Source organism: Opisthocomus hoazin, chromosome 3, assembly GCF_030867145.1.
Source record: "Opisthocomus hoazin isolate bOpiHoa1 chromosome 3, bOpiHoa1.hap1, whole genome shotgun sequence".
Taxonomy (NCBI): domain Eukaryota; kingdom Metazoa; phylum Chordata; class Aves; order Opisthocomiformes; family Opisthocomidae; genus Opisthocomus; species Opisthocomus hoazin.
In genome coordinates this window covers 24,815,129-24,836,395 of record NC_134416.1, presented here as the reverse complement: position 1 = coordinate 24,836,395, position 21,267 = coordinate 24,815,129, and the positions used below count along the sequence as shown (strand labels likewise).

Here is a 21,267-nt window from a genome sequence, read left to right as displayed (position 1 = left end):
TTCCACATCTGTTTACTTATCTGCAGTCAAACTACACAAGCCTGAAACAGTCAGCCTTATTTAGAAAACAGGATTTTCAGCATCAATTTGGCAACTGGTGATCAGAATTTCTGATTTCAACTGTCCTCCATAACTCTAGCGACTAAATAAATGATGAAAATAGAAGCTTTTTTGAAAATCACAGCAGTAGGAAACTTCTGGTCATCCTCAACTAGCTGACAAAGGAAAACCCAGTGGAGTTCTGGCAAAAGTGAACTCTACTTGGATTTTGATGGAACGTTAGTTTAACTCCTCCCCAAAAAAGGAAGGAAAAAAAAAAAGTCACTAACGTGGACTCATGGGGTTGGAGAAGCAAGAAAGAGGAAGAACATCACCACCGCAAAAGCTCTTAACCTTCAACACTTCAGTCTGCTAAGCCTTTAGAAATCTGTTTTGACACAGAAAAGTAGCTCCTTCCTTTATTAATCAATTCCTAACTCAAAAATCTCTCAAGCATTAGGGAAAACAAGTCCTAGGTTACGGCCAAAGCCTGCCCTCCCCAAAAGCAACCAACCACTTCAAAAGTGAACATAAGAGTAGAACCCACTACAATGCAGTTTAAGAATTTTATTCTAACCTAATTACCTTGGGATTTTTCAGAACAAGCCACTTTCCCTTCAAACCCATTCTGTGAAAAGAGGGGGTTGCCTGGCCCGTTTCATTCAGGATTCTCTGCTAACTGTAAAATGTGGGCTGATTGTCTTCTGCAGGTCAATTTTTCAGTTACAAAGTTCAGATTTTTAATGAACAACTGTGTTTAGTGTATGCCGTTAGCTAAAGTATAAATGGCTAAATAAATAAAAACTATTGTTTCTTCAGTATGACTTGGTATTTTGTCTGTAATTTCTTTATTAAAAAACTGTAACAAGATACTTAAAAAAAGGCTAGATACAAAAGAAGTTAAGCTGCTCACGAACATTAAAGTTTTCCAAAATGTATCTTCAATAATCATGATCTTATAAACATTTTACAGTTACCAGAAAGTGCCCAGGCTGACTTTACATAGTTAGATAACGTAGTACAAGTGTCGGGTTAGAACTGGTAGTGGAACCATCTCCTGACTGTCTGTTCACTGAAACAGGATAAAAAAAAATGTTGATTGTGAACTATGAAAAACTGTGCATTGGCCTCATCATATGTATAAACCAAAAAAAAACCAAAAAACCACTAAAGGTATAGATTACATGCAAAATATTAGTGATGGTATCTGACGCGCCAGAGTTCAATGCAATCGGAACAAAAATTGCAATGAAAGTGGTTTCATAAGTGAACAATCCCAACTCCAGGATCTGAGCTGTTGGGAACTTTTTACAAGTTCAATATACATGATACACAACTGCAGCCAACCACAAATTAAACACCATAAAAAGAAAGTTAAAATAAACCACAGAACATACTTAATTTTTTATTTCGAAATTCCCTACTCCCTCTATACAAGAACCTTTGCTGAAACACTTTCCACAAAGGCAGCAGTGAATTTTCAGAACATTTTACATATTTTCCCTCAGCAAAAAGATAAATCACAGTGTAAATTATATTGTTCTGCTGTCATCTTTGGCTGGGGTTAGGCAAAGGAGTTATTGACTAGCAAACTGTTGCAATCAGATACTGCCAGTGCTCCTTAGGCCTTTACGTTACAAATTTAGTACAGGAATGTTTGCATTTAAATCTTCAAAGTACCACCAGGGGTATGACAGCATTAACTTTCATAAACTTTTATAGACAAATGGAAAAATCTACAAAACTTAGCTAGTAATATTACACAGCAATACACACTTTTTATACTCTACACAAAACCAAAATTCTTGGTCTTAATGGCGAGTAACAATTTCTGTTTCAAAATCTGCTTAGAGGAATAAAGTGGGACATAAAGGCGAGAAATGCAAGTGTTTGCTGTAGGAAGATGTTGGTCATCTGGTGGCCTTATTGTGATTGATGGCATAGGCTGGAATCCCTCCTCACTGGCAGGCAACGATGGACTTGATGTCCAAAAGTAAACCTGAAAAAAGAACACAGCATTTAAAATACTGCTGTACAAGGCTAAAATTCATATTGCCTACATGTTGCGTAGGGATAGATTAAAGAAGAACTGCACAGTCACAGCAAGTTTGATCATACTACGTTCTGCTCAATATGTCAACGAAACTCAGTGGTCATGCTACATGCTTCTGTAGTAGCTTCCTTCATTTCCTTTCCTCAACTGCTCATTAGATTATATACTTCTGTAATAACGAATAAAAGCAGCACTCAAAATGATCCTATATCAACAAATCCTCCATAAATGACACGTCCCCAAATCCATCTGGAAGATGGTGACTGCCACCAATACAAAATGCATCAGAAATCTCTCACAAACCAGTCAGCAACTACGGACTACAGTACTCGTACAGACAAAAGGCAGCAACAGACAATATTTGGTTTATCGTCTCAAGTGTGAAATACTGACTTGCAGAGCAGAGTCACTACCAAAGTGTAACCATAGATATTCCTTAACAAATGTGCTCTAGATTTTCCGCTTTTCAGATTAGTCCTTGCTTCCTTTTAGCAAACTGTAAAGGAAAGATAGTACCTTAAGCAGTAGGAAGTTAAAAGCAAGTAGTTTTAAGAAGCGTACAATGAATACAATTTACAGACAAATTTTCCCAAATGGAACCCCCTGAACAGTATCTTGTTCTTTCACACTTTTCATTAGCTATTCCTAAAGAAGGAGATGGTATCATTGCTGACATCTTGTAGAGAGGACACAGGTGTTGCCCTCAGGATATGCACAAGTCAGGAGAGTCGCTGATCCAGGAAGAGAACTCAACCTCAAAACCCTACTAGCCAACAACACAGTTGACTAACAACAGTTACTCAGCTTAAGAGCGACTGTGCAGAGACTGTAACTGTGCTTCTGTAAGAGACCTGTGAATATGGATAAGGACACACCGTGCTTACTTTCAGTTGCAAGAAGGTCTAGGATTCACACCTGATGTTTCCAGAACTGAAAGTCTAATCAGTCTCTACTCCCCTGCTCTGCTACCTTAACTCTTCACATACAGAGTCTCTACAGGTAAACACAGTTAAAAATAGTAACGATGCCAAAGTAATTCCAGTGCATATTTCCATTGGGAATGGACAACTTACTAGATCTTGTCTTTCTGTCATACTCATCTTCTCAACTATGGACCAAAACCAACGCTTGAACTGCAAAAGCTTCTCAGCATTTTCTCCTGTGTGAAATAAAAAAAGACATATAATTCAGCTGGGACACTGGACAATAAATATTAAGAGATCTGTTTTACATCTACTGCAAGTTGGATCTCAGCTACAATCTCATTCATAAAGTCCTGACACTGGAGACACCAGTAATTTAAAAACTAATACACATACTTTTGAGTGTAAAGGCTAACTCTGACATACCTCTGTACAACCCCACTCCCTCCCTCCCCAAAAGCCTAACAACAGCTAAATATAGTTTAAAAATTATGTAAGACAATTAAGAGTGCATCCATCACATTTCTAGTTCTAAAGTTTGGTCAGAACTTTCTGTAGGAAAGATATACTACCAATTATACAGTCCTTGTATTTAACAACAAGCAACAGAAAAGTTGGAAAATGTGCTTTCCCAGCTTCAACTGATTTTCCAAGGTATGTAAAAAACACAGTAATAATTTTATTAGGACTTTCAGTGACTTATTGACTGATGTCAAATTTGAAGGGGTAGTTTAACGCTACTCCACACGGAACAAACAGTGTTAACTTCTCCCTCATGTCTCTGAATGAGTAAGTTATTTCATACCTGACTCATCATTGAAAGAGGTAAAGCTGATTAGCATTTGCACATTTACTTCACCACAGCCATTTACCAAAAGTCTGAAATCTTCTGCTGTTAGATCTTCCAATGAATTCTTTGGAAGTACATCCAGGAGACCCTTCCTCATTGCCTTAAGTGAAAACCATAAGATGCACATTACAGCCATATCACTTTCAGACTGACTTTCCTAGCTGTTGTTTTCTTTCAAAGGTCGACCACCTGAGATGCAAATTTTCTGAAACAAAGAACTGCACCAATCTGTTAAACCGCACCTACTATTGCAAAAGAAAGCGGTAATGGTTTGAACTAGTATTTTGCCAGGAGCAGAAGCAAATGCGCTCTCTAATGCTAAAAAGTTCAGGTATTTTGCTGAGCTACACTGAATCTGATAAGAATTACAAAAAATGCATCTTGCATGTTGCTTTTACTTTCCTTCCTCAGAGTCACATGCCAACTCTGCTTTAAAAATGTTACAGACACACTTTTTATATAAATAAGTAAAATCCTGAAAAGATTGGAAATTCCAAATGAAAGAATATGAATAAGTTTGTTTTAGTAAATTCCAAAATGAATACAAATGTTATGGTTTTCAACTCTTAAAATAAACAAGAGTCAAACTATTAATATATGCAAACATGGAGACCAAGTAACTTAATTCCAGGAACACGTTCTTTCCGTGAGGATTTTGGACCTAAACCGCACAGAGGTACGCCAGCAGACTGCTAGATTATCTCAGCAGTGCAGCAAGAAGCCACAGTCAGCAGAAATTACCAAGTTTAGATGTCGTATCATATGTCAGAGAGTAAGTGTTTCTAAGTACTGGACCTTCATTAACTGTTTACAAAAATACATTATTCCCTAACTTTTATTTAAAAAGGGCTTCAAAACCAAGTTACTTTAAATACAGTTTTATAGTCAATTGTTAGGCTTTTTGCCAGGCTAGTAAAACAAGAACAAAGTTGTATGTTTCATAACTGATGTTTCCTTTTAAAACAAAGATACAGTTAAATCAGAACTTCACGGCAATCTACGAGATCAAGTTAAAAAATAAAGTTATCTTTCATTCCATAAAAAAGAGAAACTGCTCAAAGTACTCAATCTTCACAATACTGCATAATCAGCTATACAGTTACAAAAACATTAGAAGGTTAAATATTTTTAATCAAGCTGTCAAGACTTCAAAAGAAACCTGATTAGCAATACCATAATGCAGAGAAGAATTAACTGACTGAAATCTTACAGATTTTTTATTTTAATTTTTTTTTTCCAAACCACTCTACCAAAGACTTACATGTAGAGGCTGTTCCGCTACTACCAACATTCGGTGTTCTGCGTATTTCCGAACGTACTCATATACATTCTGAGGAGTGACTGGTATATTTACACCATTGGAAATAAGTTCAACCTATGGCAAAGTAACAAGGATCATTAAAAAAAAAAAAAAAAAAAAGAAAAAAAAAAAGGAAATGAGATTATTACAACAGCCACAGTATGCTGAACAGTGATTTATGGCTTAATATCCCTCTAAAAGAAAAGCAAAATTTACTACTACAGGTGAGCTTTAGAGATTCCCTAGGACTGACTATACTATCCAGGCTTTATGGTAGGCTCTACATTACCTTCATGGAAAAAACCCACACTTCAATGTCTAAGGAGAACTCTGTATTTGAATCTAGGAAGCGTAAAACATTATCTTTGCCACCTGAGCAGAGCATGGATTATGTGCATACACTACAACATGCATAAGCTGTCAAACTCCGAACTACAGAGACACAGGTTTAGCTGTGCTTACCTGCCCTCCACCCTCCTCCTTACACAGGTCTATTGCAAAGGCTAAGTCCATTGCTGCAAACACTGCGTCAGCATCTGTACTCTGGGAAGCGAGGATAAGTTGCCGAAGGCTTTCATACATAACCGGATCAAAAAAAGCAAAGTCATGCCAGTTCACCTAAAAAAAGACAGGTGTTTGAAACATACCAGTTGTTTAAGAATATATTCAAAATTGCATGATCTGTGCCTAATCTATGCACTAGCATACAGCAGTGCATAACCCCTATAACAAAGCATACAAACACTTGGAAATAATGGCATTCAAAGTCCTATTTTCAGTTTGCTTTTGACGGTACATTAGAATATTCAATTGAAGTGCATTAGTGGAACATAAAGACAGACCTGTAAACCCTTTCCTGATATTAAGGGCATAGAGGTTATAAAAAAAATTTATAGGTTTTTTTTTAAACAAATCCTTCTACATATCACCCAGATCAATAGAGATTTGATGGAGGTTGACAAAAATTGGAAACAATTTCCATCAGTGCTCCAAAACGCTCAAAGTTCCCCTCCACTTAAACACATGCATAGTGCCACTATATATACACATTTAAATGACTGATGGCCAGTAGCTGCAGACCACAGGTTTCAACAATTCAAATACTAGTGTCTCTTTCTTGCTGTTTTCTATAGTTCCTTGCTTCTTTGTTCCCTATCAGCCTGGAGAGAAAAGTCATCTACTAACTAAACTAAACCTAACTAAAATATGCTGTGATGTATCCAACATTTAACTGGAAGGAATACATATTCAAGAAGAAAAATCTGAAGAAAAGAATGAGAAAGGAATCTCTCTTGGAAGCCATGAGGGGCTATCTGGAAGCATATCTTTCTGCCATTAACCTTTTTTCATTAAAGATTGTACGTATGTTAGAAAACTGATTATGTGATCAACATTGGTTTTACAGAAAGACCAGCAGTAACAAACCTGGGTTTAAGTTTGTTGCATCAGACAGAACTTTCAATGCTATTGACTAATGCATGAAATGTGGCATACATAATTAGTGTTTACTGGAGTGAGGAAGCATTTTTTTCAAAAGTTTGGGTAATTCTTGCTCTGAATTAAATCATACCTACACCCAAGCCAAAATTTTCATTACAATTCAACGAGTCTCTCAAATATCGTTAAGCTGAGATGCTATTGCCTAGTACTGTCCAACACTATCTCTTTCAGTCTTCAGTCGCAGAAGAGAGACAGTAAGCCGTTTCTGAAGAGAATCAAAATCTAACCTACTACAAATCATTCCATCTTAGTCATATCTCTGAATTCTAGGGACATCTAGTCAGTTCAAAATCTAGGAAATGAAAAAACCCACACTTCTCAAATTAAATTTAAAGGCATCCTTACAGTTCCAATATCAACTCTGCTAGTCAATACATGCACATTAGGGAAAAAAGAGCAGTTTTTAAAGATAAGATTTTATGTAATTAAAGGAAATGCAAATTTCTATGTTCAACTTACCTTTCTGCCAAGCAGAACTTTGATTACATGTCTATTTAACGTGATGGGACAGAGTTCATTCTGCAACAAGCACAATCCTAGGATTCTGAAAATAAATGTTGGGGTTTTGTTTTGGTACGACAGAAATTACATTGGAGATCTTTCAGCAAACTCAAACTGAAAAAGTCAAAATATTCGAAGAATCAAGCTGCAGCTAGCTTTCAAGACCTATCAATCCCCAAAAGAAATCATGGACATACATAATTTCAGAAAAATATTTCCTGCTGCATAAAACTTCCAGATCATGAAAAAAGATAAAAATAAAAATTTAACAGTAAAAAAACCCTGAGGTTGACATGTGCAAATTGCTCACTATTGAGTTCCAGGTGAGAAACACAGAGCATAAAAGTAATAAAGTTTTTTGCAGCTTGCATTATTGGTACTCTCCCTGGTATTTTGTATCGTTGTCTTTTACATTTTTTCAGTCGAGAAAGTTGATAGCAGCATACCTGCCAATGTTCCTGAAACAATTCAGCCTTGCTTCTGTGTTTTTGCCCGGTCTTGGTGTATAAAAACCTCGTTTTCCAGGTTGGTAGAAAAGTGGTGCATTATCATCCCCATCATCTGTATCATCTAATTCCATATCTACTACGCTGCGGCTGGAACCATGTCGCTTTCTGTTTTCCTGTTTTGAAAGTCAGAATAGCAATTAACAAACTTACTTCTAGTTAGTGACACACATCAACAAGCCCTTTGCTACTAGACTGGAACATTGAAGTTCCATTGGCTAAGAAGTTCCATGATATTTCCTAATGGTAGCATTTTATACTATCAGTAATTACTGCTTAATCTTTTCAAAACAAAAAAAGAAAGAGAGAAAAAAAATAACCCCACAAGATAATTAAACTGAACTTTGTCTTGTATGATAAAGGAAGGCTCCAATTGCTTGAGTTTTTTAAATTACGTGATACAACTAGACTTTAAGTGAATTTTATTTGTGCAACAGTTTGTTACCTGAACTTTATCTGAGGAGTCTAGCAATCCAAGATCCAATATACTGTCAGCACCATTCTCCCTTGACAGGGAAATAAAAAAAAAAAAAGAGCAGATTTAACTTCACAGTAAGGAGTTGTCATATTCTGAAACCAGATAGATTAGATTAAACCAGAAGTCAACAAGTCACTGCTCCAAAGAAAAATCTCTAAAACAAAGCAAGGAGTAAGTTGTGTGTATCAGTTAGATGTAGCACAATACAAGCTCTTTGACCACAAAATCAGTTTTCATTTCTTATCCAAATCCTTGATCCTTTACCTGCCATGTGCAATAATGAGTTCCATTGCTTCATCAACTCTTGCTCTAAGGGAATCTTCACTAGCTAGTAACAGAAGCAGCTGCGCAGGGGACAGTTCCAACAACATTCCTGTGATTTTACTTGCAAATGCCTGGGGATAAGGAATGACATCTCTTACTATTCTCCTACAGTTGTCCCATTTTGAAATATGGTTTTACGAAAGTTTTAGTATTTTAAAATATAGAACGCATTACAAGATACATCCTAAGCCAAATGAAGAATTACAGGAACAAAATCTTAAGAAAATGCCAAAAAATAAAAGAACAGCCCTACATGTTCAAATCTTTTCAGTTATTCTAAACAATAATGGACAAGGAGATTAATTTTTAAATTAAAATATGACAAGAGCAATATATCATTAAGTGTGTTGCATAGATAATTCTTACTGGTTGCATTGCTTGCACTCGAGGGTAGAGCCTTTCTCCAAGGGCTTGTCTGTGTGCTGGAAGAGGGTCAGGGTCATCGCTAGGATTTCCTTCTGATGCAGGTCTAAAAGGCCGTGTGTCAATGGAAAGTTGTCTTCTAAAGTCCCTTAAGAAAAGTAGAGCAGTTTGTACTCATTTCAGAGGAAATATGCAAAAATCCTCTGGAATGGTATCATTTGCACACAGATTCAAAATAGCATTAGCTTTTATGCTGGAATAGTAGTGCTGCTCATAGCTGCTTAGAGAGAACGATTCAGAAATAGAGAATCAAACTGGACCAGAGGTTTTAATACTGCTAGTATTTTGGATACAGCAGTCAGACATGCCACCAACAGCAATGTTGTTTCTAAACCACCTCACAATTTGATTCTAGTATACACATTTTTATTCTTGTTTTAGCAGGAGAGATTTATGGCATATGACTGAGACACAATTTATCAGTGCTAAAGTAAGTATAATTATTATTTAAAGAATTAAAGTATATTTTGAATTTCAAAAAATTACCCTGTAAGTGATTCCTGAAAGTGAAGATGACAGATCCCTTTAATTTGAGAAAGTAAAAGTATCTTTCCTGAAGATAACCAAGGCAATTATTCTATCTGACAAAGCATCTCCAACAAATTAAAGCATACCACTTACCTATCCCTGTCTCTCCGCGAACCAGCTCGTAAGCCACTACTTCGCCGCATTTCTCTCTCTCGCTCCCTTTCTCGATCTCTCTCTCCCCTATTTCGCAATCTCTGCATCAGACCTGAAGGGGACAAAAACCTCATCAGCTTCAAAGTCTTTGTATTTCTCTCTCCTACCTAAGTTTCAGTGTAAGAACAACACAGTTTTGGAAGATAGCTTAAAAGACATCAATGAGACAGAACCACTTCACTCGAAATAGCGATCTGGGTTTACCCAAACTTGAGAAAGGAACCTTAAGTGTTTGTACCAACTTACAAATGCCAAAATACTTTCAAGAGTTTATATATACTTTCAAAAAACATTGAAATACATTTGTGACGAGCCAGATGAAGCAGTCATATTAAAATGTATAAGCTCTTACTAGCTAAAATCTTGACAATTACTACCTACGGGAGAGAAAGATGCTCAAAAAAGCTGAGAGCATCTAAAGCAGACTCTTGTTTCAAGAAAAACAAGAGCTTCCTGTTTCTGAAAGCAGAAAAAAAGCCATTTCCTTGCCTCAGAGAAGTAACATGCACAATTTTCATAGCTCCCGTGCTGAGCTAATGAGAGAAATCTCTGAGACAATGCCACGTATTTCAGTGTAAAAAAGCATCCAAGGCTTTTATGAATGTTATCTGTAGATTAATTGCTGTGCACTTACTTGTATGGGTACCCTTGTTGGCATTCTGAATGCAATCTAGATTTGGCAGTTTCTCGTTTGACAGAAAAGCCTGTGCAATGGCAGTATAAAAGCTTCGTGCTACTCCGCTGCCTTCTCCTGGCTCATCCTTGAAAGTAACTTTTACTCTGTGTACTGCCATCGGAGTGGTAGCACACCTGCGACCAAAATGATTGTTGAGCTGCCTCATGGTCTGCTGAATTAGAAGATCTCTGTCTCGATCAACCTAGTAAAAACACACAAAAAGTTCTCTTTCCTTTACCAGTCATCATACTGAGAGAATTTCAGCCTCACAAGAAGTTTCTGGACATTTCTGCATAGACTCAGAAAATATCAATTAGACTGTGAAAAACTACAGAGTAACTGCAACACAGCTTATGCAGTAAGGTTTAAGACATCTGCTTGCAGACTCTGAAATACAGCTTCTCCTATCAAGTTACTGCAATGTGCAATAATTGAACTTTTAATGAAAACAAATTCAGAGGATAAACTAACATTTTTTACCTCCAGCGTTAAATCCCTGGATTGCTGGTTTCTAAGTTTTTCCATCTCCCTGCGGAATTTTGATTCCTTTACTTCAAAGCCACCTAATTCAGTCAAGATCTTAAAATAAAAAAAAAAAAAAACACAACAAAAACCAAAATCAGAATAAGGAGGGAGATTCACAATTTAGTTGTAAAAGGAACTGTCCTTATCCTGGGAAATACATACCGATCCAGGCTCTGCTCCAACATCTTCCATAAATACTCGACCAAACAACTCTAAAGAAAGTCGCCAGCGTCCCAGCAACATGTCATGAGATATAACCATGCCCATGAAGCTACACTGTGGCCTGACAGAAGGAGGGAAAAAGTGACAGACAAGCAAAACCAGGTTAAATTTCAGATACTTTTTTTGTGTACTGCAAGTTCTTTATTTCTGATAAACAACACCACAGTACAATAAGTTGGTGGACAAAAGCACATGAAGCTGTTTAATTTCAGCTAAAACTCAAGTTTTGCTTCCAAAGAGAAATTACTCTCAAAACAAGTAGCTTCATTGCTACATGGAAGTCACTGTTATTGGTACCCCTTCAATCAAAACCTTGTTTTTTTAAAAAAAGCTGTAATTCAAAGCCAGGGCAGCTCAATACCTAAGTGCATAAAGCGTGGTCAGCATCACCAGAAACAGATGGCAAGCTGTCAGTTCCAATTTTCAAACTTAGCTACCTAGGACATCATAGTAGGTCTGCAGCAGGAGGTCAGGGAGGAAAAGACTTTTACTACAGTTCGCATAGACCTCTTTGAAGACTGTTCAACTGTTCATTTTAAAAGCTAAAAAACACAAACTACAGATTTCAAACTAAAGTGAGTTACCCATTTTAATTTAGAAAGACTTTTCAGAGTCCAAAATATTCTTTTATCAGCTCAAAAATTACTCTATGAAGTATTACTAACTCAAACTACCTGAAAGATGTGAGAGGTGGTCCTTCACTTTCTGTCAAACCTATCTCTGCCAACAAGCTGCTCTTTAGTTGTGCTGCAAGATCATGAGCTGAAGGTCCTGGCTTTGAACTCTCGGATTCTTCTGTAGGCACGTTTTGTTCCTCCCCTTCTTTCTTTTGCCGATTTTGCATGCTCATCACATTTTTTAAGTTGGCTGCGTAAGACATTTTAGTTGGAAGAACCTAAAGAAGGAGAAGTAAAATTTAATTGCACTTTCAAAGCAGTCTAGAGGCTTTTTCAGGGTATATATGTATACATATACACGTTAACTTTTAAACCACATGAAAGCAAGCACTGTAACTGACCTGTTAAAACACAATAACTTCAATCATTTCAACAAATATGAAAAGCCATTTTCCCACTTTATGTTTGCATTTCTTAGGCTTGCCATTTAATGCATAGTCTGCAGGCAAGTCAAATCTACTGGGCTACAGGTAGATTTAATTCTTTTTATCACAAATAATTATATAATTGGCATGTCATAATTAACTCAGGATTGTACTGCAGCCTTTAGAAATATTGCCTGAAATCTGCTATAAATCAGTAACTGTAGAAGTTCCTACATTTAAAATAATTTAGCATATTTTTCATAAAAAGTCCATGTTTTCACACTTACTGGGCTTTTAAATTATCATTCTGAAAGCCAGTTAAAATTCTCTCTGAAAACATTTCAGTGCCTTTTTAAAGACTGACCATACTAGCTTAAATTACCCTATTGTTTAAAATAATAAAACCTTTAAATTATACCTCAAGGCAGTTTCTATCCACTGTAACTTCCATTAAGCATTTCCCGCTGTTGGCAGAAGATGAATACAGACCCTGACTCGGTCGGCCAAACAGATCTTCTTTGCGAGCATTTGGCTGAAAATTAACAAAAGCATTCTGGGTAAATAATACACTTCAGTTAGAAACAAAAAAGCAAACTCCAGTTTTCCTCCAGAACACCATCTCTGATATCACCTGTAATAGATGGGGCTGGTCTGCCAGGGGGATGGCCTCTGCCAGAGGAACCTCGAAAGGATTGGGTGGAATGCAGCCGAGGAACGTCATAGAGTCTGACCGTCTGAAAAATGGGTGGTTTTGGCCAGTCTCTGCTGGGAGAGACTCCTCATCTTTGTCGTTCAGTGTAGCACCTATGATTCAGAGAAGATTTCAGCTCAGTTCTCACAGTTATAAAAGGAAAGGATTTAAAATACCGAAAATGAATACGCTTCCCTCTTAGCTATCTGACTGCAGGAGCATCTCTGCAAATTCAATACTTCTGCAGGATGCTTCCACAAATCCCATACTTTTATTAAGTTGCTTAGTCATCAGTTTTATCCTTTTTACTGTAACTAGCTTTCCTGAACATGCAGTCCTACACGATATGTACTTAGGATAGAATATACATTCTACTGTTTTCAGCAGTGTCACGAGATCAAAAAAGTCATTCAACTCTGGTTCAAATTTTAAATTCTGTCATTGTGCAGAATCATAAGTAAGGGCACAAATTCTGCAGTTTAGAGAGAAAGGAGACAAAAAGAGTGCCCTGAAATGAGAACAGGCAATGGCAGAAGAAATTTGGTAAAGTAACAATGGTAAGAAAATCTTACTAAAATCCAACTTTAAAATGACATTTTTTCGTTGCTTTAATGTAACATATGCAACTAGCAAAATTTACTCAAAGTCTCAACTACCTAAAAGGGAAAAACCACTGTGTCACATTTTGGCATACTATAGAAGTCTTTCTGTATACTAACTTTGATTGGTATCATCATCATTTTCATGTTCTGAATCTTCATTGTCAAGACCCAGTTCCAGAAGTTCCCTAGTTCTAGGGAGAACAGGGGGGGGAGGAGGGAAAGAATAAAAAAGGATAAAAGAAAAAGAAGAGTCAGTCCTCTGAGAAAAACATTAGGCACAGCATTTACATCTGTAGCAATCAAAGCAAGAGAATAGTCAGTAAGTGTATTTGAGAGCTACACATAACAAGAACAAACTCACTCTAAAATCAAGGTATTGTAGAGTATTTCTTATTACATACTTAGTCACTACATTACTCGCACAGTTACCCTTATAGCCACGTGGCCACCTACCAAGTTTGATCTAAAAAGTTACAGCTTCAGACAGTGATGGGTACGCTTGTTTTTAAAGACTATGTCAATATAAAAAAAACCTAGGAACCCTGTATTAGTGGAAGAAATATGTAAGTGCAGGCTATTCTAAAACTTACTGCTGTAGTAGAGGCTTCATCCTATAAAAATCATGTCACTGATCATATTTCAAAAGGTAAGTCTGCAAGCTTCATATTAAAGAAACATATTTCACTGTATTATAACAAGGATCAAGAACGTTGATTAGCATTCATTTCTGGCAGTTTGTGCATTGTGAAATATGTTCTGAAACTAGATGAAGACCGATAAAATTTTGTTTCGTACAGGCTACTGAAATGTCATCTAACAGAAGCAACTGACTGCTTGAATTTGAACTACTCATCTTAAATTGAAAAGGTCTAGGCTTTCATATTTTTATATGCATTTCATGGGAATTTTGCAATTCTTTGATGAACAGTTATTAGACAGATTTCAATATGTGAATTTTTGGGGACAAAACAGATTCCAGAAGTGTGTTATTGCCTGGAAAAGGCTTAAAGCCACAGCTATAACTACTTCAGTCAGCCAGCGCAAAAACTCGATCAGTTACTGTATTAAATCATCCCTATTTGTGAGGAAACTACTGTTGACAACAACATCTTCTGGTACACATTCTGAGGTCACAATAAGCCTTACACTACCAAGGCACTGTGAACACAGCACAGATACTGGACTGCTGCTTTAGTTCCAATCTAAAATATCAATACCTTGTATTTTCTAGTTGGTAAATTTGTAGAGAGAAGGAAAAGTTAAGTTCAACCTGTGATATTGAAAATTAGAGGCAGGAAGGGGCAAAGATTTGCATTTATTTAACCGTTGACTAGGACCGTTTAGGTACACAACCTCAAAACTTAGTAAGAAATGGGAACAGGTGGCGTAGACTACCAACATGTGGACATTTCTATGATCATTAATTGCCATTTAAAAAAAAAAAAAATCTTACAGTGTTTTAAAAAGTAATAAATGCACCTTGTAAAATGCTATAGTTGCAGTAGCAGGGATTTTCAGCTTAAGGACATTTTCAACTATTGATTTCCCTACTGTGCTTTAAATCACTATCTAAGTCTCAAATATCCACAACCAAATGGAAAACAGAACTACTAAGCCAATCATACCAGACTTCGACAATTTCTCCCATGTCATTCTTAACATGTTTGACAGAATTCTAAATAAGTTATCATGTTAAATGTGAGGAACAGATTGCATTTTTCAGCTGGGAAATTGTCCTAAGTACATCTTTTAGAGGCACTGCCATGGAGTTAAAAATCAAACTCAAGTTTCAGTGGTAAGAAAACCTTTTACAGCAATCAGCATAAGAAGATTTGAAGAGGATACTGCAACAGGCTTATCAATCAAACATATGTACATTATATACTATTATATATATTCTTTTTATAGTATGTGTGTTACTACACATAGACATATAGATATATGTATACATTTATATGAGTTGCTGAGTAACAATGCCAATGACTGAAACAAAAGGGCATATGCCACTTCTGCAAAAGTTGTTTTTTTTTTTTCTGAGTCAGCGTTGATACCTTTTCCGTTCCAACTGAGGAGTATCCAATGTTGTCTGTTGATTCATTGCTTTAATCCAATAAATAAGGGCTTGAAAAACGTATGCTACATGCTTTAGTGAACAGACATCTAGAACAGGAAGAACATCCGAGTGCTCATCATTGTGAGAACGCATCAAAGACAGTGCGTAGTTCAGGAAATCACCACGTGCTGACATCATTCCCTGACGGGCACTGAGTAAAGTAGCACGCCTAGTGAAAGAAAAGGATTGAATACAGAGATCAGGCATCACAGCAGAATGCATCCTCTATGTATTAGTGTCTATATCTGAAATATGGAAGTAAAAACTCAAAAACACCCCATAAACACAGTGTGATAATAGTTACAATCATAGTTTTATGCTTTACTACAAGCGACTTCAGTGCAATATATTATAAACAGTGAATACTAGAGATTGAGTACTTCAGAATAAACCAAATAGTAGCAACAACACGGGAAGCTGACTCAAATCAAAACAATAACTACACTTCTGCATTACAAAATTAGATTCCTAAAATGTCAACGAAGATTTGACTGTAAAACTGGTAATTCATATCACATGCAGTAATCAAACTATTTTCATACCTTCTTCCCTCGAGTGTTCTTAAGCTAGCTTCCTCACGGGCTGTCATCCTCTCCCGTCTGGCTGAGTTCTGAGAAGCATGGAGAGGATGATTTGGATGCCCAGGATCACCAGCAGATGCTAACGCAGAACCATAACGCAGCTGCGCTTCAGTAGAGTCCATGATACTAACCATCCAGTTCCAAGTAGGAATAAGCTTTTCTTCTACATAATTCTATAAAAAAAAAAAAAGAGAATTAATGAGTTTTACAAACAATAAAACTAAATGATAAGAATGCAACTCAACATCAGCCTCCACCATGGCATTTACAGGTTACAACAGAGAGCCTGTAAAACCACATTCAAGGATGACCAATGAAGAGTTTCCAAAAGCTCTACTGAGACCACTGATTTACTGTAGTGGTATGCAGCTCTCATCACTTAATACCTTGGGGTCTGCAAAGCATTCTCACCAGCCCCCTCTCCCTTTTGGGCACCTCTTCTACTCCTCACCTTATGACCACCCAGCATCTCCCAGGTGCGCAAATCTTCGGGATTTTGCTCCAACTGCTGACTTCCTCGTAGCTTTTAGAGCCCTCATCCTGCTATGGCATTCACTGGCCAGATCTTTCACCTTTCTTCAGCCCTTGCAACTTACTCAGTGAAGGCAACACTCAGGCTCCCCAAAGCCATGGTATTAATCCGACAGTTGGTTTTTGTACTAACTTCAATACAGATGATTTCACTACACACTATGTCCACACGCAAGTTGATATATACTTTCTGAACACACTGAAGTTCCTCCTGTGTTGTTAGTCTCTGTAACGTCTTTCTGTATGTGCCAGATACCACTCTTCCCTTTCACGTATTTTCTCTAAAGATGCATTTCGCATATACTTTCAAAAACTGACAGTCAAGAGCACTGAACCAAAAAATATGCACGTAACAGGGAAAGCATAATCATATCCCTGAAAGAAGGGACAGTGAACAGTACATTTACCTGTACAAATCTTTTATCTCATTTAATTATTTGGCCCTTACTTTCTTCTTTTTTAGATTCAACAGTTCACATCAAAAAGAGTAGCACAAAAGATCTCTAGGAGAGATCACTAGTATGTCCAAAGCAGTCAATCCTGACTTAACTATTAATTAGATACCAGTAAGACTTAGTTGAAATAAAAAAACAAACCCAACTGAAATTCCTTTTTTGAAAGAATATATATAAATGAAATATGAACAATTTAATGGAATTAGTAACTACAGCTACTTCAGCCTACACTCTCTCTCTCACATGAGGAGAGGCTGAGAGAGCTAGGACAGTTCAGACTCAAGAAACAAACTCAGGAGGATCTTATCAGTGTGTACAAATACCTGATAAAAAAGGTATAAAGTATACAGAGCCAGACTCTTCTCAGTAACATCCAACAGGAGAAGTTGACGCTGCAGGGAATTTGGACTAGACAATCTTCAGAGGTCACATTCAATCTCAACAATTCTATGATTTTACTTTAAAAAACCAACTGATTGAAATCACATTTCTCTACAGAGATTTGGATGTTCTCACCTGCAAGTTAACTGCATCTTGGTAAGTCAGCTTCACCGCAGCTGGGATCTGGGAGTATACTAAATGATTGTACTTGGGAATCAGACCCATCAGGTCAGATATCTGCCGTATCACAATGCTGTATGCTCTTGCTAAACTGCTTGCAGATGTTAAATAGCTGCTTGCATTGCTGGCTTCAAGTGCTGCAGCTGCTGCTGCAGCACTTGTACTGATGGTACCGCTCCGACGTAGGTTTGATGGATCAATATAAATCAAGCCCGCTGAACTTGCTAAACATAAAAGAAGATACAACATTAGAGAATTTATTTAACCTTTGCTACCTATTTGCTGTCTTGACTGGTATCATGAACTTTTCTAGAAATAAACTTGTAGATATTAACCACATCACAACTGTAACTAGCAAAAAATTACTACCTACATAAGCATACTCATATCTTCTTAACTAGAACAGATCCTTCCTTTTTTTAAATTCAAAACCAGAACTGGAACAGTCAAGATAGGCCAGCACTGTCCTTGTAAGACAAACAGGTAAGATTTCATCCTTAAGAGAATAAACAGAGTAATGAACAAAGCCAGAGTTAGCTGACATTTATGCATGCGTTTTAGCCAGACTTGCCTGCTGGGGCTGACGTACTAGAAGGAGTAGTGCTAGTAGTCCTCTGGTTTTGGGTATTACGTACAGCCCACTGCATGGAACGGGGAGCCTGGGCAGCACCATTAGCATGTGAGCTATTTGTGGTTCGTTCCAGAGGCTCATCAAGCATGAAGGTCTCCTGCTCTATATCGTCACTCTGACTGCTGCTGCTATCAGAGTCACTGGAATCATTTGACTGAGAGTCATCTTCAGAAAAAAATGCTGGAACACTGCTAGCTCCTGTTGAACAAAATAAGAAATACACTGTAACTGACAACTGCACATGTGTGCACATAAACATGTATCATGTCAGGGTTGTAAATGTCTTCCATGAAAAGAAACTACACATACTAAAAACTTCCAAGTACCGCTACTGAAAATCCTTAATAATTTATCCTCATAACATACTGCCATTTTCCACAGGTTTCATGAAAAAGTAGTAAATTACTTACACTTCAAAAGATAAATTAAGAAATAACTTGATTTTAAATTCTTCACTGATTCTGCCCCCAGGCAATGAATTCCAAAAATTAGCCTTCCAAACTGGACCGCAGAGCAGTTGCTTTCAGAAAGCCTTAAAATGACTGGTCAGCTTTGGAGTTTTGTTTTAAACCATAGCTAACTTCTACACTAAAAACAAGTGAAAGCATTTCATTTTACTTCACAAGAGTGCCAGGTAATCTCTGGCTAACACATGCAGAAGCTCCATAAGAGCAAAAAAGATAGCCCACATCTTAGCACATCTCCTCATCCAAAAAGGCTGCATAGTACCTTACAATTACAGGCAAAGGTAAAACAGGAAATGTGGGGACGGTGGAGGTGGGAGAGAAGAAGCTGGGTGAAGAGAAAAAAAAATAAATACAGGGAAAATAAGATTACAAGGGAAAGGTATTTGTTAAAGTGTCATAACCAGGTAATTCTTGCTCTGTCCAATCTAGTTGTGAAGTAATTAATTTCTCCAGTAAACCTTTGGAGTGCCAGATGCAGTCCGGATCCAAAGTAACATTTTTTAGGTGAAGCCAGTTCTGCCCTTGTTAAAGCCATATTCAATCACTAACACATTTCTTTTTCCTGTACAACTTAATCCTAATATCTAAATTTAAACAGAGAAATTAAACACAAGATAATGTGGTGTACCTGCTTCTGACCCAGCGGTAGCTGCAGTGACAACACTTCTGCGCCCACTAGCATTGTCCTGATTACTGTGGTTACTCTCACTGTCACTTTCTGTTTCAGCAGCAGCTAGCAAATCCAACTCCATATCACTGCCTATAAAAACAACATAAAAACCATTTCACGCTTAGAAAGAGAAAAAAAAAAATACAGTGGCTCATATAAGACAGCTTAAACAAAACCCAGAGCCTCTTACTATAGCAAAGTTAATGGATATGCAGTGAGAGATCATAAAAGTAGTGCAAACATGCAGCAATACTTGGAGCACGTTTTCTTATTTTCCAGGAATTAGTAACCCCTGGCCCTCTCACTCTATACTGCACATATACATTCAACACACATACTGAAAATAAGACTTTAAGGATTCAGAATTCGTGACTCAAGTCAAAAGACTCCACAACTCTTCATGCACACGTATTAAAACAATTAACCATATGCTGTTTCAAACAAGGAATACTTGAAAATTAAAAAATTTTTAAAAAATTAGTTAAAAAACATAGATTCTATACAAGTTTAAGTTTTGAGAATTAAATGTTCTGAATACTCAGCAAGAGAATAAACAGATTTCCTGTACTGTAAATGGGTTGGCTGGAAACACAAAGCACAGTCAGAAAGACAAGTCTGTTGTTTTTTTTAAAACAACATAGCTTTGGGCCATCTAATTCCAAACTAACACGAAGACAAGTCATATGAATGGCAAGAATTTTCATATGTAATAGATTTATTTTGGCTACAAAATACTGGACCATAATTTAATATTTTGTGATTGGTTTGAAAACAGTAATGTGAATGATGTACATTATACATACCATCTTCATCATGCTCATCATGCTGTCCTTCTGCTTCAGCATTTTCTTCACCATGTTCTTCCTGTTCATCATGATGGTCTTCTTCACCAGCTACCCCCTCAACCACCTCAACCTGGAAAAAGCATTGTAATTTTATGCTAGAATATCTTCACATCGGAGAGAATCTACCTGTTTTCAAAAACTCAGTGCAAAATTTTATTTAAAAACTAAAGCAAAAAAAACACATCTAAGAAAGAGGACCTCACAGCTGAATTGACATGAATACAAAACAAACTCACAGCCACAGTCATTGTACATGGTTGTATAGTTCACAGTGTTGTGGGAAAAAAAATCAGGCTCACAAATAAAACACAGTCTTGGACATTAGATTTTAATGCTGAAAGTGTAAAACTGTCTCTAAAACCTAGAATTAGTTTCTAAATATTGAAGAGCTACCACACTGGCAAAAGACCCTCTAGTTCTCTGACAGAGCCTACATAATAGCAATTATAAGCTGAAAGACATAAAAGTATTTTAACAGGGAATTATACTATAGCATAAGGATATATAAAAGAAATTACAGATGTATTTATTAGTAGTCTAAATCACACCATAATTCTGCCAAATGCAAGGCACTGGGTATACTCTGAAATGACTAAATATTACTGAACACAAAACAATGATTGCAAATTTCTTTTAAAACAAAATGCTCATGGCATGGTAGGACTTCATGAAGTATTAAACACTATCTTTTGAAAACTGGAGGTCTTGATGCATGGATTTCTGGTTCAGACATTAAAGCACGTGTCAATGTATCACATGCCATACTGAGGAGAAAAAATAATAATAAAAAAAAACCAAGCAAAAAGAAAACTGACCTCTTCCACATCTGCTGAAACAATATCATCTTGTTCTTCATCCCTGCCACGAACTGGTTGTGACTGGCTGATTCGTCTTTGCTGAGGATTCCTTATGATGTAGGATGACTGAGACTGACTAGAACTTTTTAAAAAAAAAAAAAAAAAAAGAAAGAAAGAAAGAAAAGAAAAAAAAAAGTGGATGTGGACCTCTGGACGTCACTATGAACCCTACTTATTGTAGAAATCTGTCAGCAGGAAAGTACTCCCAAAATGCTTGGCC

General features: G+C 36.8%; 1 protein-coding gene across 1 annotated transcript in view; it reads right to left on the bottom strand.

Moving 5' to 3' along the window:
• Positions 1-860: 860 nt before the first annotated feature.
• The window catches only part of UBR5 (ubiquitin protein ligase E3 component n-recognin 5), a 93,101-nt gene continuing 72,694 nt past the window's right edge, over positions 861-21,267 (bottom strand). The window contains exons 35-59 of the mRNA XM_075415768.1: positions 21,006-21,129; positions 20,149-20,260; positions 19,304-19,435; positions 18,149-18,406; positions 17,533-17,801; positions 15,992-16,203; positions 15,388-15,618; positions 13,454-13,527; positions 12,675-12,847; positions 12,462-12,575; positions 11,676-11,896; positions 10,942-11,062; positions 10,735-10,833; positions 10,213-10,456; positions 9,519-9,630; positions 8,841-8,985; positions 8,415-8,545; positions 8,118-8,178; positions 7,613-7,788; positions 7,125-7,209; positions 5,628-5,783; positions 5,127-5,240; positions 3,821-3,965; positions 3,166-3,251; positions 861-2,038 (exon numbers count right to left, since the gene is read on the bottom strand). Of these exons, the coding sequence (XP_075271883.1) occupies positions 1,826-2,038; positions 3,166-3,251; positions 3,821-3,965; positions 5,127-5,240; positions 5,628-5,783; positions 7,125-7,209; positions 7,613-7,788; positions 8,118-8,178; positions 8,415-8,545; positions 8,841-8,985; positions 9,519-9,630; positions 10,213-10,456; positions 10,735-10,833; positions 10,942-11,062; positions 11,676-11,896; positions 12,462-12,575; positions 12,675-12,847; positions 13,454-13,527; positions 15,388-15,618; positions 15,992-16,203; positions 17,533-17,801; positions 18,149-18,406; positions 19,304-19,435; positions 20,149-20,260; positions 21,006-21,129 (3,808 nt within the window). The 3' untranslated portion in view covers positions 861-1,825. The remainder of the gene's footprint in view (positions 2,039-3,165; positions 3,252-3,820; positions 3,966-5,126; positions 5,241-5,627; positions 5,784-7,124; positions 7,210-7,612; positions 7,789-8,117; positions 8,179-8,414; positions 8,546-8,840; positions 8,986-9,518; positions 9,631-10,212; positions 10,457-10,734; positions 10,834-10,941; positions 11,063-11,675; positions 11,897-12,461; positions 12,576-12,674; positions 12,848-13,453; positions 13,528-15,387; positions 15,619-15,991; positions 16,204-17,532; positions 17,802-18,148; positions 18,407-19,303; positions 19,436-20,148; positions 20,261-21,005; positions 21,130-21,267) is intronic.